General features: G+C 42.6%; 1 protein-coding gene across 5 annotated transcripts in view; it reads left to right on the forward strand.

Moving 5' to 3' along the window:
- Nucleotides 1-18,533, forward strand: part of sox6 (SRY-box transcription factor 6) — a 142,727-nt gene that overhangs the window by 58,046 nt on the left and 66,148 nt on the right. For all 5 annotated transcript variants that reach the window (XM_071906405.1, XM_078291699.1, XM_078291607.1 and 2 more), the window contains one exon: nt 16,737-16,826. In XM_071906405.1, coding sequence (XP_071762506.1) covers nt 16,737-16,826 — 90 coding nt within the window. The remainder of the gene's footprint in view (nt 1-16,736; nt 16,827-18,533) is intronic.

The following is an 18,533-nucleotide window of genomic DNA, read 5'->3' on the forward strand; positions in this document are numbered from 1 at the left end:
TTTAAGTGCTTGTGACTGTGCTAATGAATGAAAATGTCCTCCCAGCAGCGAGCACCGCATTTAGCTGAATAGTCACCTTTGCTGTAAAAGCTCTATTAGGCCCAGTTGCCAGCAGGGCTAACGATTGTGCCCCATGTTTATTTACTAGGTATTGTAAATGCATTATTTATGGATAAGTCTCCAGACAGCACTTGTCAAGAGTTAAAAATGTCAGCATAAAGTATTAGGGGAACAAGAAAAATAGCCACCATTATAAAAACCCAAGGTGACCTTGATTTGATTCACATGCAATTAGAACAGCTTTATATAATGCACTAAAGTATGAATCAATACTGTGCAAGTCAACACAGAAATACTTTGTGTGTTGAGTCTTTATGATCGTCCCCAAGACAAGGACGGGTAATTGAGTTTCAGCTTCGTGTCTTAGCTTTTAGGGATTTTCCTTTGGGCTCAGTAGCTACTTGTTGAGTCCTTGCCAGCACAACCAGCATTGAATTTGATTTGCATGCAGTTATGATTTTCCTTTTTTCATCTTTGTCTCTATTGGTCTGCTGAGGCCGAGGCAGTATTATTCTTGCTTGTTAGCACGCTGAGTACAATGCAATTTCTCAGTGGGGAGGCATGCAGAAAAAACAAACAAAAAAAACAAAACAAAACAGAGCATTAGATGCCCTCAGTGCAATGATATGATTATGAAAAATTAAATCTATTTACAGTAATTTACTCTCTTTCTCTGTGAGCAACACACATGCACAAGTGCATACACACACACACACACACACACACACACACACACACACACACACACACACACATACACATACACACACATAACACTTGGGGTCCCCTCATTGATTGGGCATCAGCAGTCACCATGCTTTGCCAATTCCAGTCAGCGGTCCAGTATTGCCAGTAGTTCTGGCTGCTGGTAAAAGCTTGTTATCTTCTAATCCATGCTTCGACCCCAAGCTAGACTGAATTACATCATTACATATAACAGACAGAAATTGTGGCATGAGGGAGCAGACTTGTTGCCACTAGCCAGGAAGGGACATCAGGCTTGAAACATGCTGCATAAGCACGCCTGTTCTCCTTGCCATGTTCAGGTTTCTTGCTGGTCAAGTAAATCTTTCTAGACTAGTGCACTATTCTTGGCTGCACCAGCCAGAGTATCCAGCATCACAATATACAGCGGGTCTCATTTCCTTGAAGACTGTTGAGAAAGCAGTGCTGCATGTGATCCAGGGCTGTCCAGCCTGTGAACAGGTGTGGTCTCTTTCTGACAGAGACATGTGACCCTCGCTGACCTGAAGCATGTGACGCGGTGAACAGTTGTTAAAGTGACAAAGCGTGGACTTTTTCCTTAGGCTATAATCTAATCTGTTTTCATCTGAGAGAGGGTCAGACAGACAGACAGACAGACAGACAGATAAGCAGACAGATCGTGAGACAGACAAAGAAAGAAAGAGGATGCCCTTCCCCAAGACTAAAGCTTCTCTACACCAGTTAGAGTGGATACAGTAGATGCCCCTGCAGAATAGTCGACACCTGGAGCCCATCGACTGAGTCATGGCTAATTACCTTAGCAAAGGGGAGCCATACTGCCATTTTCAGCCAAGCCTCAACCCCTTTTTTTTATCTTAGGTAAAGGGATATTTAAAGACTACTCAGACTACAGTTCCCTCACTGCAGTGGCAGCTAGGTGACCTACCCATTGCTCGTGACACTTAAACAGCAAAACGTGAACTAATTGTGTTTTCTGGCATAGGACTGTATGTGTGTATGTGTGTATGTGTTACTACATAAATATAGCATCTCTTTCCCGCTCACATTCTCTCTCTCTCTCCCTCCTTCTCTGCCTCTATCACCTCCTCCCCTATTTGTAAGTGTAATCCCTCCGGCCAGGTTGTGTATTATCACAGTATAATGACTCTGTGCAGTAGGTTGAGTGTGGAGGAGTGATCAGCATTGTGTGCGTAGCCCCAGGTCATTATCCTCTATTACGCCAGGCCACGTAATGAGATTCAGGGATGGGTGAAAGCTTTGGAAGAGAATAGGATCAGCTGTAAGCCTTTGGTCTGATTAACACTGATGAACTCTTGACTCTGTTGTAGCGCTGTCCCCTGTCAGTGTCACAGCCCCTGCTTACTCTGCATGGAAGCGCACAGGAAATTGTCTGCAGGTGCTTGATAGCGCTACTGGATTTATTTTTGGAAAATATAGTAGTGTGTTATGAGTACTTGATAACAGGTAATTTAAAAAAGAAGATAATTTTGAAAGGTTTTTTAAATGCAACTATTTTAATGTATTCTTTATACTACATTTATGTAAAGTACGCAATTTTATTATTTAATTATTATAGTTTTTTGGTGTTTGGGCGTTTTTTTATATTACACCATGTATAATGCAATATGTATTCTATATTATACAAATACCCCCTCCCCCAAACACACCCATGCACTTTCTCCCCTCCTTTTTTAGTTCCCTGCCTTCTTCCCTCTACTCTCATCCCAGCTGCCATGTCATCTGGTTCTGCTTTATCCCACCTAATTAATAGGAATCTTTGTTATAATGATCTGAGCATGAGCCTCTGACTCCATGCATATGCAATGAGGGCTGGAGATCCAGTTGCCTTTCTAATGCACTGGTTGCAGGTTTTGAGGCGTCTTTCAAACACATAGCTCTACCCTTCTTCTAGGTGTAGCCCTCCTACTGGAAAATGTTGTCCAGTATCCTCCTGGCTGTGCGCAGATTGGCCAAACATCAGTCAACCAGCAGCTTCTCTCCCCTTGCTTCTCCTGTGCCCCATGTTCCCGCCGTCCTTCAATAATCTGTTGTCTATTCTGTCTATATGATTTCAACAAGCTACTTATCTTGATGCAAGTAGTCTATTTGATCAAATAGCTGGTACGGCTGTGTGTGTGCATGTCTGTGTGTGTCTGTGTGTTTGTGTGTTCTTGCTTGCATCTGCGCGCATGTGTGTATGTATGTCTGAGGGTGCCTTCCTATGTCCGTGTGCGTGTGCGCGTGTGTGTGTGTGTGTGTGTTCTTTCTTGGCCTGTGGCGTGGTGTGCCAGCCCAGCGGAGCAGTGCTCTGGTCTGTCACTTTTGTTTGAATAGGTAATGTAGATCTGTTCAGGCTGAAGAGACATGAGCTGGAATCGCTTGTTAGGACACATGATCAAAAGCGGCTCTCTGCTCTCTGCCAATCAACCCTCTTGTCACCCTGTGAAGCAGACGTTAAATAGATTTTTCGGCTGTACGCCGCGGGCAGCCTGCCAGCCTGACATGTGAACTTTAACAAAAAGATACCCGGCCCGTCACTCCTCCCTTCCTCTCTCAATCTCGCTTTCCCCTCCTCTCCTCTTCCTTCTTCTCCTGCTCTGCTTCTTCTCTATCTTTCTTTTTTCTCTCCCTCTCTACAGCACGGCTCCCCCCTCTGTTTTTCTCTCCCCCCGTCCTTGCTCCCCCTTGCCCTCTTCACACCCTCACCTTTTCCCTCCTCTTATGGTCTTTTTCTCCCACCCCATCTCTCTCTCCTGTGACAAAGTTGCTCCTCTGCCAGGCTGAGATCAGAGCCCAGGGCTAAATGGAATGGCTGTGTGTGGGGAATAGGGAGCAGAGAGTGCCTGGTCCACTGCTGAATTATGTATTTACTATCTGCTCCAAAACAGAGCCCTCACATAACACAGGCGCTACCCTGTCGGAGATGACGGAGGCAGACACAGGTTTCACGTTACAGTAGCAAGCATATAGAGTTTGTTGCCCCGTTCAAAACGGGAACCCTTTCTGCTCTCTCGGTCATTCAGATGACAAAACAAGCAGCTGCTTCTTCAATGTGCCATTCTTTGCATTCAAGATCACCTTCCCCAGTTCTCATATTCCGATTAGTCAACAGTAGCAACTGCTGTGGAGCATTCCAGGGGCCATCTTCCCGGGTTTCAGCTGTTGAGTGTGTCCCCCTGCACCCAGGCAGCACAACGCTCCCATTGTGATCCTGGCTCACTAGCTGCACAGGAACCCCTTGATAGGAGGAAACGGGTGTCTTGGAGAGACAAATCACAGCCAGGCTTGCACAGAGGCTTGTTTGTCTTTACACACGCACCCCCCCACACACACACGCACTGGTCGTAGGTATGTCTCAACTGCATCTAAAATGAGCTGCATATAAACTGAGTCAATGACATCATTGGTTGATCAGTTGCGGTCTGTTATTGGTTGGGGATGTCCTCAAACATTCTATTTTCTATTATTAAAAACAATAGATTTGCCTCTGTATCTTTGTGGCTGTATGCATGTGATTACATCAGCAGCAGTTTGTAATGGCCTGACTGTTTTATGTGACACCGCAGTATTTGGAGGGGCACAGAGAGGGTGAAACGCTGACACATAAGAAGGCAGAAGCCATTAATGCTACTAAATTTGTCATTGTGCTGTGGAGCCCAGAATCAAAATAGCAGCCTCCTATATGCAGATGAAAGAAGCATGAACAGGGACAGATATGGACAGACTTTATGTAATCACGATGGCGGAGGTGGGTGGGCTGAGGCGGTCAGAAATGGGTAGAACAGAGGCTATTTTACAATGGGATGGTGGCAGGGGGGCACATGTGTGCGGCTGTGTGTGTGTGTGTGTGTGTGTGTGTGTGTGTGTGTGAATGCATGCAGTGGGGTTACACTGGGAGACTTGTAGTGTGCCAGCTCAGTATCACTGTCCTAGCTCTGGCATTCAGCTCCCAGGCATTCTCCACACATAACTTGACAAAAGAGCTGGTGTCATCTGACCAAGGATCAAAATAGTGTCAGTGTAACTCACACCCTGGGCACAGACGGCCTCTGTGGCCTGCTAATGATTTCAGAGCACATTGCAGGCTTGTTCTATAAGACAGAGGTACGTCAGCCATCCAGCTAAGAGATCCGCCTTGACACAAGCAAACATGACAACTAACGTAGATGCAGCCTATTAGCATATTTGCATTGTTTTCCCACCTAACAGCAAGCATGAATGTTTTACACACAACTTTGATGGGTTGCCTCTTGAACAAAGAGACTATTTAATCACAAGTGATGAAACAGATGTTTCCTCCCACTCATGCCTTTTCTTTCTCCTTGTTCAATAACATTATACATGTGCCAGGAGAGGAGATGAGGATGTCAGAAGAAACGAATAGAAATTTGTTTTATTGCACTGCAAAGCCTGAGTGCCAATGATTATAATTATTCGACGAACGCCATCTCTCTTTGGGAGTGCCCCCAGTATAATTTTAAGTCTGCACCGGTCGAGTGGTTAATATGCTTTAAGACCCTGTCATCTATTTCATATCATGAAGTTCCAATGATGGGTTAAAGTTATGAGTTGGGATTAGGATTAATGATTTGCTGGGGTGGTTTTTATTGTAACTCTTGTATCACTTAGCATAATATTGCAATTAGCAATTTGGGTAGCGAGACACTATACAATCATTCCTTCACCTCCTTCACTGCACCCCATCTTCCTCCATCGTTTTTTCTTTTTCTTTCTCTGGGTGGCACTTTGCTTGACAAAGCCTATACTGTAAGCCTGTTGTTAGCTTCCCTAGTGTGAGCTGGACCAATGAGCTCAGTCACACATGAGAAGTGAATTTCTCCATCCTTGCCCAGCAGGTCTCAGTCCGTATGGCTCTGTATCCCACAGAAAGGGAGCGGGCTGATTGAAAAGAAAAATACGGCTTCTATTGTTGCTGAACCACTCTTGAACAATAGTGCATTGAGGCGCTTCGCTGTGGGCCAATGAAGGGGGACTTTCTAGAAGTTGGAATGCTTAACCTTTAGAAGTGCTATGGTTACTTCATCATCTCCTTCTCAACTGGCAAGGCAGGAATCAGAGATTGCTATTGAATAGTATTGTGTGGAAGCTACTGAAATAGTATGGAAATTGATTCATTTATTACTTTGCTAATGAGTATTATTTGCTCAGTAATTGCGTTAACCAATTGATCATAACGTCTGTTCTGGTATGATGATACAATTTGAGATTCTCACATGACTGCAAACAGATTTATGTTAATTATTTAGTGATGGAAGTTGAAACTTTTGAACAATAAGGGCTGTTCCTTAACTGAAAATGACTGTTTGTTTTTGCATGTTCTGCACTATGGCTCAGAGAATGGAGGACATAATCTAAAAATAGTGACCTTTGGACTTGCTATCCAGCGAGCAATGTGTGTGCATCCTGAACTCTGGCATCTTAGTAAACAGAGCCGGCTGCAGGATTCGATAAACAGCTTTAATTGCTGTTTGAAACTGAGAATGCCAAACTGCAGAAGTAAAAATTAATTACCCCCTTACTGCGAGTTTTGATTTTCTATTTTTTTCTCCCAAATTGTCATTTACTTTTATTTAAACTGAAATTAGAATGTAGTATACAGTAAGAGATTATTCACTGGAAAGCCCCCCCCCCCCCCCCATCCTCCCTCCCCCAACACACACACACACACAAAGATACACACACACACACACACACACACACTTTAAAGAAATTCAACACATTTACATTATGCACGGCTATTACCCAAAGTATATTACGTCCTGCTTATTCTTGTAATATGTGCTTCTTTTTATATCGCATCTTATGGTTCAATCTCTGAGGCACATCGTAGTTGCCCAGCGTTTATGATGAAATAAAGTTTGCGTGTCTATACCAGACACTTGGCTTCACTGCAGATTTTAATGCATTCATGTGGATCCTATTAGTCTCTTTTTGTCCTTGTAGAGTCAGACACCCATTAATTTAGTAAATCACACTGAACAGCCATGATCACAGTACTCCACGTTTTCTTCACACTTCTATTAATTTAACATAGATGAATAAATGTGAATGTTTTGGAGCATTGATTAGCAGGCGAGTTTATATCTGACAGTTAAATTGCAGGGTACCTAACAAAAAATCTCTCCAATGCAAGGTACCCAGTAATTTAATTTTTGTGTGAAATTATTATAATTTATTACAGTGTGTGGACCCTAATGATTACCGACATCAAATGGAAATTATAAATTGAAATTAAGTCCACATATTTCTCCTGTAATGTTCATCTTCACAAGTGTTGAACCCCTCATCAGCACTGGCTGAGATTCCAGAAGTAGTGTGTACTTTTCTTTCTAGTAAGCCTAATACTGAACACACACACGCACACATACATGTTGCACATGCACACGCGCGCGCGCACACACACACACACACACACAAGCACTATGTCTCTCTCTCCCTCCCTCACTGTCTCACTCTCTTGCTGTATCACAGTTATAAAATAAATTAACCAATGTAGCACTTGGGATATTTTTTTCAAGGCACTTTACTGTATAAGAGGGTGCTAATTATTAAAAATCATATACAGTCGTATTAAAAAACATATTATGAGGTTGAAATAAATTAAGTGTCTGTCGTGTTTTATCTTGCTCCATCTTAATAAAGGCTTCAGTTCTTTTTGACCTTCTCTAATTCTGTCCTTTAACATTTACTTTTTGGCCTCCCTTTTTTTTTTTTTTTAAATCTAAGTGGTGATTGTTTTTTCCTGTGGAATTACGGTGAATTGTATAGACAGCCTTGTTCAAAAGACTCCCTCTGCTGCCTGAATAGGGACTTTAGAGCAAAGGAGAGAGGAGAGGGAACGAAAAGTTCATTTTGCTATCCAAGCATTTAATGGTCCTAGTTCTTAAAAGTGACCTTGTGGGGTAGAGAGTGAAGCAGCACAGCAGCTCCTTCCAGCTGCACACATGGCATCCATCGGGGGCACAATCACGCACAGTCCCAACACCTCAGGCTCGGACATATGTTGAGTTTTATTTCATTCTTCTGACATTAATCCTATTCACCAGCTGTTCTGCCAGCTGCCACTCTCCGGCTTAAGGGGAGATTGCAGTTTTGGGGGCTCTGAGTACTGGTTTATCTTGGCTCCTCATCTCCTCCTCGCAAAGTTTTGATTGGATTTTTTTTTTCTTGCCCTCCCTCTTCCTACTTCCAGGTTCCTTGAGTTGCATACTTCCACGCTATCTTTCTTTTTCTTACAACTTCTTAGCTGTTGTTTTTCCCCTCTCTCATTTGTGTAGATAAGAAGGGGGTTACTGCATTTCGAGTCTGAGTCCGAGCTTTTTTCTGGCCCATGGCCTCAAGAAGGCCTACTTGTCTGCCGTAGTGTCTCTTCACACACAGGATCTTTCACATAGACACCGCTATCCCATAACAGTACAGAGGCCCGCTCCCAGGAAGCAAGGTAGCTGGCACTGCCCAGCGTATAGTGGCACCGCTCAGCATGCAGCACACTAGCCGGCCTCTTGTCTCTCTGAATGTCTTTCGCTTTTTCTCTCAACAAAGGATTTGGAAGGAATCACAGTGTTGAAATCTTCTCACCCTACAGTCATCTAGCAGCATTTCCTTAGGATTAGCCTGGACATGGCCTCAGCCTGTACAGTTATGATTATTGACATATTGGGTCTGACATATTTCACATTTATGTGCATTGTCTGGAAGCATATCCAAGTGTTCTCAATGTCATTTCTGCTGAAGTACGGCCGAGCGGTCTGCGAGCAAGGGCCGCAATGAATTGATCATTGCTCACTGCTCACTTTAATAATTCAAGCCTGATTGCCACAGAGTGCCGCAGTAAAATGGATTGGGAGAGGTCACATGCTGCTCAGCTCAGGAGGTGAAGCCTCTTGGGGACGGTTAATTCATATATGCTTGATAGACACGTGTCCTATTTAGAGAGGTCAGGGTGCTGTGTGTGTATACGGCTTCTCAGAATGGCCAGGTCAACACTGTAGGATTAGCACCTTGGTCAGATAAAGGCAAGGCAGGGGGAGAAGCTCCTGGTCACATAGGCCATCAGGTCTAGCTCTTTCACTGAATATAGTTAAAATAGTCCTAAAATTACAGGCATATTGTGTCTGTGTTTCCTACTTGAAACCTTTTCTCACACAATGTGTAATAGATTGGGCTTGTGGCTCTAGATTTAATGCGTCCAGGTATGCCTTGTGGCTTTCGGGTCTTTCTTTGTCTACAACATGGGAGAGAAGGACTTAACAACAACATCCTCTAATTGCAAAAATCCATTGCTAATATGATAAATACAGGGAACAGAATTATATTTGCGGGGAGCAGACAGGAAATTTTCAGTTAAACATCAAAGAAACGGACCAGACAGAAAAAATAACACATTGAATTGAATTTGTTCCTTGGATGCGAACTATGGTAATTAACTGCTGTGTACTGTGAGTGCTGGTCCAAAATCAACTCATTTAGTTAAGTTTCCACAAACCTAACTCAATCTTCTGCAAATGAAAAGACCTTGATTGTATCTGGAAAACCTTCTATTGACCCTTGACCTCTTCCAGAGACTAGCAACTGACCACTCCGCTTCATGCAAGCAGGCACGCAGACAGGCAGGAAAAGGAGGTCAGTAAGGTAGAGGGAAGGAAGGAAGGAATCGAGGAAGGAAGGAAGGAAGGAAGGAAGGAAGGAGGGGAGTAATCGAGGGAGGAAGGAAAGAAAGAAAGAAGGAAGTATCAGAGCAGAGGAAAGCTGTCCTCTGTCACACCCTCAGATGAAGAAGATCTCACCCAGGTTACTTATATTTATAGCAACTGTTTACAAGACCAAATGGCTCTTACAGGAGAGTCTAACAGGTGTCTAACAGAGATGTTCACCAAGTGGAATAATGAGTAGTATTAGGTGTCAATTAAAGCAAGCCCGCCACGAGGTGCAGGTGCTGCACAATGCACTGACATGTCTCAAGGAGCTGGACCTCTTCATCCATGCATGCCAGCACTAGCAATTACATATTAAAAAGCTGGAATTATTTAACTGCACCAAAAAGTCCTCTGGAAATGATAGAGGTTATTAAAACTGTTGACAAGGAGGAAAGGTAATTGCCTGAAAATGAGCGACAACGTACTGTTGTGCTCAGAATGTTTTTTTTTTTTCCCCAGCTCCCTCTTTAGCGTTTGCATTGTGCAGCATCACCCGGGTGTGTAACCTATTGCGTTCCGATTGCTCCCTTGCAATTAGTGCCCTTTTTGTCCTCACTTCAATAACGCCATGATTATGGAGACTTCAGGAGTATTTGCAGCATCCAACAGCTGTTGTCTCAGGGACTACCGGCTGAATGACAAAACATGTTTTCTCTCTGCATTTCACTTCCCTGCCTGCCTCTTGTAATTATTATGTTTTATTTGGTGTGATGATGGGGTCTTGTTTTTAGTGTCTCTGTGATTAAGATATTCAAAGGACTCCTTGGAGTGTGTCACAGTCATTTTCTTTTTTATCAATCTCGACTTTTGATTTGTTTTCCGTGCAGAGCAGAGTGGATGGGAAATTAGACTTCAGCTTATCATTGTCTGACTGAGATTCTGTCAGTTTTGTCCCTGAGAGATAGACATTTATCCCTGAATTAATGAAACATACTGCATAACATTGAATAGGAGAATTCAATTAAACGGAAGAGCTTTTTGAGCTGTTGATGACATTCAATTCAATTTCAATTTCAGTTCAATTTTTTTAATAACTTGGACGAATACTTTTTACATACGGAATCGCGGGATGAGCTGTAAATATAATGAAGTAATTAAAAAGCTCCCCACTAATTTCATAAAGAGGAGTGATCACTGGCTTATTTAGGACTATATCTGCCAAGTCAAAACACTGCAATGAAAAGTGATTTATGCTGTTTTCAAATCAAGGGGAAATAGACATTGCACAATCCGTTGCTTACTTCACTACACCTTTTAGTTGGCAGGCTCGACAGACTGTCTATCTAGGCTGCACTAAACAACAACATGTACATAGCAACTATATTTCCTTGACAAGATCTCAAAGCACAGTTTGTCACATTTATTTACCAAAATATTCAGGAACAATACATGTTGGGCATCACATTGGGCAAACATTGCTGTCACACATTTGTGTCATCATTTATAATTTCTGCACACTAAAAAGCCTCAAACCTGTCTCCACTTTCTATGGCCCTGGATATTTTCTTCAAATCACTAAGTAATGTTTGCTTATTTTATAATTACCTGTTTGGTTGAAACCAGCAAATGTCTGCATTTTTTCTGAGCGTATCCTACTCAAGTTTACAGTGTAGAATACTGAAGTAAGGTTGTCAAAAGAAATCATGGGTAGTTACAGGTTATAAGTTTGGACTTGTCTAGAGTGGAGGAAAGGGTTAAGTCCACAACAAATAGAGAGCAATTATCTTCATTACTTAAACATCTTCTGTCATCATAAATTCCAATAGATTTATGTCCTCCTATTTGTCTTGAAAGCTCTTGAAAGTGCTAAAATGATAATTCTCAGTTGTGATTTCAATGTCAGCTCAGTTAATTTTCAGATTGCCTTTATTTGTTTTAGTTTAGCTTTTGTTTTTCAAAATGTTTTTCTTTCTCATAGTGTTTATCCTATATAGTTTTAATTAGTATTTGGTATTTTGATGTTTTGTGCAAAATGAAATCTAAGTAGCAACTATTTTATGTGCCTAATATTCCAAAAGAAATGCAAAAATGCACAATGTTGGAGAACTCATTCAGGCCTATATTTAATACAGTATGTAGATGTGAAGCTTATTTCTAGGTCTTAATAAAAAATAGTTCTTAATAAATTGAGAGTAATACCAACTTATTATTCCTCTCAATTTAACTTTGACCAAATGATTTACACAGAAAATAATTAGTGATTTTTATTTCATTTCAATTACTTTCAGAATAAGAGATTATAGTTTCACTTTACTTTCATTTTTTGACATTCTTCAGTTTTGTTATTGGAGTTTACTGATTTTTTTCTGATGCCCAGTTTTAGTGTCTATTTTGGTTATAGTTGACTATAATTAAACTACAACTAATTGTACAAAGTGTGCTCCAACACAGGAATAATTCAAGCTAAAAGCTTACTTAGAGACTCCAAACCCCATTTCCTCTGTGCCTGGGCCCCTCGCAGCCAACAGCATCATTTCCCCATTCGCCTCATTTTATAAGGCCTCTGCGTTCCGAGGAGGAAATTATTTATATGGCCAGTGTCAGTTGATCATTGATTTGGTAATTACACGTTTCCCCTTGAGGCTGGGACGACTGATATACAAGGCCGATGGTAAAGGGGAGGTCTTTAGTCTGTTAGCCGTGACTTATGACTACTTTGACTCTCCTAGATAGCCCTCTTTTCTCTGCCAATGGCTTTTCAACACAACAAACACTCAAACACAAGTATCATCTTTCTCCAGGGAGAACAGCGCGCACAGTGAGACCCAGAAGGTGGTGGCAGACAGTTGAAACAATTTCATTGCAGACAACACAGTGTGTAACAAAACACTAACACATGATTTTTGTGTTGATGCAGTCAGTCTTTTGAAACACGATGTGTTTTGTTGCATCAACAAATTTAATAGATTAAACTGGTTTATCTTAAATAAGTGAAGATTGCCTTTTTGCCCAAGCAGGGTCAGCTCTGGTATTTGATAACTTAAATATACACTGAACTTCAGATCTCAATGCCAATCTAGAGAGCCATTTGAAAATTAGATAAATGTATGTATAATGAATCTTTAAGATCTCCTTTTTTTAATGGCCAATTCAATTCCAAAGTGGCCAGATTTGATTTGCTTGTGAATGTATTTGTTTGCCTCTTCTGTGTTCCTCTCAGTGATTTGAGCTTATCTACAGCTTCCGATGATCGCTTGACTGAACCACTCTGTTTAGGGCAGCAATAAAAGCATAAATTCGCAAACAACTTTCCTCTCGCTTTGCCCCACAAGCACAGGCATTTATAGCCAACTAGCACTCAATTTAATAAAAGTTTTACAATATGAACAATAAAACGTTAATTCATCGTATGAGTTGTTGCTTTGAAATGTCAGGGAGAGAAAGACAGACAACAAGAAAAAAAATTGAGACAGACAGACAGATAGACAAAGAGACAGAGAGGCTGGAGTCTGCCGGTGTCAGGAAAGATTGTCAGTGGAAACCTGCCTCTTAGTTCCACTATTGTGGTTTGTGCTGAACATGATATTCTGGCAGCAATGACTGCCAGGGGCTGAAAGCAGTGTTTATATCACACATCAACCTAGAAACATTCCCTTGTTCAGATTTATGAGGATCATTAGCTTTGTTTTTAATACAGTGAAAGAACTGTAGCCTAATCTAGCCAATTCATCTAGGCTCTAGGTGTCTCAATCCCTGCGCCTGCTCACCCACATCAATAAGATCATAGAACACCTGCACAGACAAGCTCTATACCAGAGATTACAGTGCCGATAGCAGATAAACATATTGAAGTTGGCAGTATCAAATCACTGGTGACTGTCCACTTTCTTCTGAGTGCCACTTGGAAACTCTCAAGAAACTTGGGAAAGGATTCAGGGCATTTTTCCAGCTATACAGCACCAGCCCAAGAGAGAAGACAATGAGACCCAGACAGGCTTAGGGGTCCAGAAACCATTCCCCTCTCAATGGGAACACGTCTTGGACACATATTCCAGTAGTTTTGTCTTGTATGTTGCTATCTGTGCTAGCTGCAGAGTGGAGGGGGTCTGTGCCAGGCATGGGTCCATAGGGGCCATTGGAATCACTGGGGCTGGAGGAAGTTGGTCTGGGTCCAGTGGGGCGATCTGGGCTTGGTGACAAGCCAAGCTGTCTACTGCAGGGACGCTGGGAAAATGTAAATAAGAGCCTGATAAGGGCTATTGTTTTCATTCCATTCTCATCCCGGCTGAATGGCCTGCTCCCCAGCCACAGAGCATTTTATCTCGAGAGGGGGAGGGAAAGACAGAGAGAGGGGGTGGAGGAGATTTAAGAGCCCCCATAGGAAAATAAAAATAAACTCGCTGGACTCTTCTCCTCTCTTGTTTAAACTAATTCCCCAGTATGTAATGTCCTACTTTAAGTGGAGGAGAGCAACAAACTCTTCTTGACATTTGTAATTCCAGAATTTTGACTTCATACTGTTTTTAATAATTATGCTTGCCTTTCCCCTGCAAACATACCAACATAAGATATCCAGTGAGACCAGCAAAGTGCGGGTCTTTCATTTGAAATAATTCGTTAGTCTTTGGTGAACACAGTGTGGCTCAATTTCTAACATTCTCTGTCATAATCTGACAGTAATTATTATTTTGATATTAACCAGTGTTTCCATTGGCATATATAATGTCTCCAGAGAAGACAGACAGGAATTTTAGAAACTGAAATAGCATTCCTACTATCAATCTAAATTCTTCTGAAAAATAGGCTGCAGAAGGGTGCTTTGAAACAAGCCAGACATCTGACTCATTTACTGTTTTCCTCAAGCGCGCCTGTGCAAAATTACACTGCTTTTCACCAAATCCATTTTGGGTTGCCTGTTTTGTCCGTGCTGTTAGAACATTGAAAGGTGTTTGAGAGTTATTTTATAGACTAATCCAGGTCATTATTCACCTCTCCCAGGTGGAAGGCAGGGAGGACAGCGGTGCATTCCAGCTGTAGTCTCTCCTGTTGGAGGACTTGGCAGGTCGTGTTTGGCCCAGTAGAGGGGATGGAGAAGTGAGGGAGCGGCAACACTCCTGGGAGGGAGGTGGAAGGGAGGGGGAGGACTGGAGTAGAATGGAAGCTGGCACCACATTATCTCCAACAGTTGGTGCATTCCTTAATGATCAAGTGCTGGAGCAGCATCTGTGATGAAAGTGTGTGTGTGTGTGTGTGTGTGTGAGAGAGAGAGAGAAAGAGAGAGAGTGAGAGAGAGAGAGAGAGGCAGAGAAAGAGCATATGTGTGTATATTAACATATGCTCACTGTGTTTGTTTAGTTAATTTTCACATCACTAAAAGTAAGCCTTTTCTGTGCTTAAGGGGAGAAGATGTCATGCACTGTTGTTGATCTGTCTGTCTCAGGATTATTTTCTGAAGGGAGTGTGTTGTTCCAGGAGAGGAAGCTCTCTCACCCAGGGGTGAGGTGAAGGGAAGAAGAGCTGAGCTCTGTTACTCCCCCTGCCCTCAGCCCCTGTCTAAAGATCTGTGATCTTTGTGCCAGGCAGGGAGTTAAAAAACACACACATGCACACACACGCACACACACACACACACACACACACACACATCATACACACACGTAGCAACACAGCCTTTTCCCTCTCCCTCTCTCAGGGTCAAGGGGACAAACTGTGAGTTGGGAATTGGAAAGTCAATAAAGCAGAAGTAATGTTATAATGACCCTGAGCTGGAGATGTCCTGTCGACCCCCACCACATCGGAGGAAGTGGACAATCAAACAAAATGGCCACTCTGCTTGATCTCTCTGAAAGCCATCCTTAAACAGGGGCACAAGAACCACCGACCCCCCATTACTCCCAGTTCCTCTGAAGTCAATGTGTTTGTCAGAGGGAGCTATGGTGTTTGGTTTGAGGAAGTGGAGGCCAAGAGATGTTACAGGGGGATAAAAGGAACCAACGCTTGTATACATTCTAAACTGTGTAAATCTCCTCTGTGTTTGATGTCAGGGATAATAATGGCAGAACAGGAACCATTCACAGTATTGCATGTGACGGGCCCTTCTCCGATAGGAATGTTTTAGACTGCATGCACATGACGACTACATCAACCTGAGGAAAAACCACTTCCCTGAAATCATCCAGAACACTAATGTGCTTATGAATTGTGCCCTTTTGTTGCCAGCACTGTGTTCACAAATGAGCCATTGTCAGATAAGTGGTTGGATCATTCCTTATGGTGCCATAGGGCTTTCTGGTAATGGCAAGTGTGTCTGCTTTGGTTTTTCCCTTTTGCCCCATTATAGAGGGAACAAATACAGTTTTATAAATAATATCATCCTCAGGCACTGTGTCAAACCTGAGGACAATTTCTTTACGAAGAAGTAGCAAATCTGTAGATAGCAAGAAATCAGCAGTTGTTTTATATAGACTCACTGTTCTGAATAGCTTCTTATACATTACTATCATTGAACCCTGGGAGTAGGGTTGTGCAGCATTACTGTATGTTTAGTCATACTCTAGCTCTTGTTTGAGTCTCATCAGGACAGCAGCAGTATAAAGCCCTGCCTGCCTGGACCCTGCACTGCTGCTGTCTTGGTCTGGTTAGGATTGGGTGCAGTTTGCTGAGGAGACAGTGGCTCAAGGTGGAGGGGTGGAGGTTTGCTGGTGCTGGTGGTGTTTGATGGGAACAGGCTGACCCCTAAGCAGCGCGGGGATGGTGGAGGCCCGGGTCAGTCGGCCCAGTGTGTTCTTTATCAGCCACCCCAGCGACAGCATGGCAGATTACAGCCATTCCTCCACTGATTCATTGTCTGCTGGACAAATGTTAATTGTTTTCATCATTGGCAGCTATGTGAACGCTCGGACGTACCCAGTCTCACTCCTTACCTCCCCCTTAATGTCTGTCTCTGCCCTTATGCTATCCCCACAATGTCTGCCTCCCTCCTCACTCCACCCTCAACCCATCTCTCACTTGTCAGGCTGAGTCCTTTCCTTTAATGTTACTTTAACAGTACTTGCAACAGAAAAAGTACCTCTCTTTTACTCTTACATTCTTTAATATACTTTCTTTCTTACTTTCTTTAATAATGTAAGTACATGGATTTAGAGATTCATAACATCCATGAAATATTGGAGAAACTATAATATGATTGTGGAAATCAAATACACAATATCCCTTATTCCTTTAATCACAGAAACCATAGTAAACTCAAAACAGAGGCCCATTGAATTTATTTTCCTTGTCCTTGTTTTTCAGAGTCCTCATGCATGGAGAAACTTCTGTCTAAAGATTGGAAAGAGAAGATGGAGAGGCTCAACACCAGTGAACTCCTGGGGGAAGTAAAAGGTAGGGACGCCATGGCTGCACCAAACCACCGAGCTTTACCTCACAACACAGCCTTGAGTCATGTTAACAAGTCGCTCATTCCTATCAGACATACATAATCTATGTATAATCTCAGAAACAGCCTTGTACTCTGAAATAAAACAAAGGCCTTTGGCTGCCCTCCTCCATTCATTTCTCTCCTCCCTTATCTTTTTGCTGGAATGCCCCGGTCTGTCCAAAGCGCTGTCTTCGAAATTCCAGCCCATTTAAACCCATTCTGAGGTTTTCTGCGCTTGTCAGTGGTTTACTGTTTGAGACAATTGTTGTCCCTTCACACGACCTGAGACGAGCTACACACTGGCTCTGACTCACGTAGCGTGTTCATGCCGCTCCGGTGATTGTTGAACACAGCTTGAGAGCCAAAGTGTGCTTGATGTAAACAGAGCATGGCGGAGATGAGAAGAGAGAAGCGGCGAGGAGAGGGTGTGGAGATGCACAGAGTCTTCTCATTCAACGAGCCCACAGCTGAGTGGAATGTCTCGACTCTGACGGTGAACGCCCTGTGCAGCGTATCGAGAGCAGCACGGCGAAGCGCAGCTCAGCACTCCCCCAAAATCTGTGTTTATGACAGGGGGAAGGTGGGCCTAGGATGGGCTGGGCTGCTGCCTCAGTCCTTAGCACTGACTGTTACTGAGAGCTTGAGTGTTTATACAGCGCGGGACAGCACAATACCAGCTGGCTGATAACACCGGGCTGTCACCGGCTCCTGCGCTCTCCCGCGGTGATTCCCTCCATCACTCTACTTCCTGTCTCTCGTTTTTTCGCGTCTCCAAACAATACGAATTCCATGTATTCTCAATATAACACAAGTTCAATGCGATTTGTCTCTTTTTATCATTGAGTCGTTGTTTTCTTACTTCATGAAGACTATTTGCACACCTATGAAGAGAGCTCATTCTACTGGTGTGCTGGTAATTTTGGATCATGTACTTAAACGTCTCCTTTTATTACACATGGTTGACATACATGAATAATATTGGTCTTTGGTTTTAATTATTGAATTACACTTTCGCCATGTGCCAGGGAAAGAAAAAAAGGCTGTAGAATGTTCTAATAAGTATATTCATTGGCAATAACCTTAATGAACCGCAGGATAAATCATAGCTTGGTAAACTAGATTCATTGTACCTGCCCTAGTATATGCCACTGTAGATCAAAGTGCAGTGGATAAAATGTTTAAAATGATTTAGCCTTTTGAAAGCTGGTCTACTAAATTACAGGGCATTTCTTCTGTTTGATGAATGGGAACGGTAAGGTTACTTGGTGGTCTGTAAACAGGTAGGGAGTCTGATAATACACACTATGGCCTCTGTCTGTTGATGTGCATGGAGACACAGTCTATACAGCGCAGTTACCAATATAAATGCTTCTCCTATCACACTGGCAGCCTTAGATTTTTAATTAGCATGCCATTTCATATGACTGTAGACATTTCAAAGGGCTGCTTTGTGCTCCCCCTTACAAATGTCTCTCTCTCTGCGTTTGATGTCTGCCTGATGTAAATACGGGCAATTAAAAAGAAGCCCAGGGTTGGAGACGTACAAGGTCCGCCTAATTAAAACACAAACAAAGGTACCAAGCAGAAAACACCTTATGATTAAGATCTAAAGTGTTATGATGAATCAGAGGTTCCATTAATTGTTGGGTTAAAATCAGTACAAAGGGCAA

This window comes from Centroberyx gerrardi, chromosome 1 (genome assembly GCF_048128805.1).
Source record: "Centroberyx gerrardi isolate f3 chromosome 1, fCenGer3.hap1.cur.20231027, whole genome shotgun sequence".
NCBI classification, from domain to species: Eukaryota; Metazoa; Chordata; class Actinopteri; order Beryciformes; family Berycidae; genus Centroberyx; species Centroberyx gerrardi.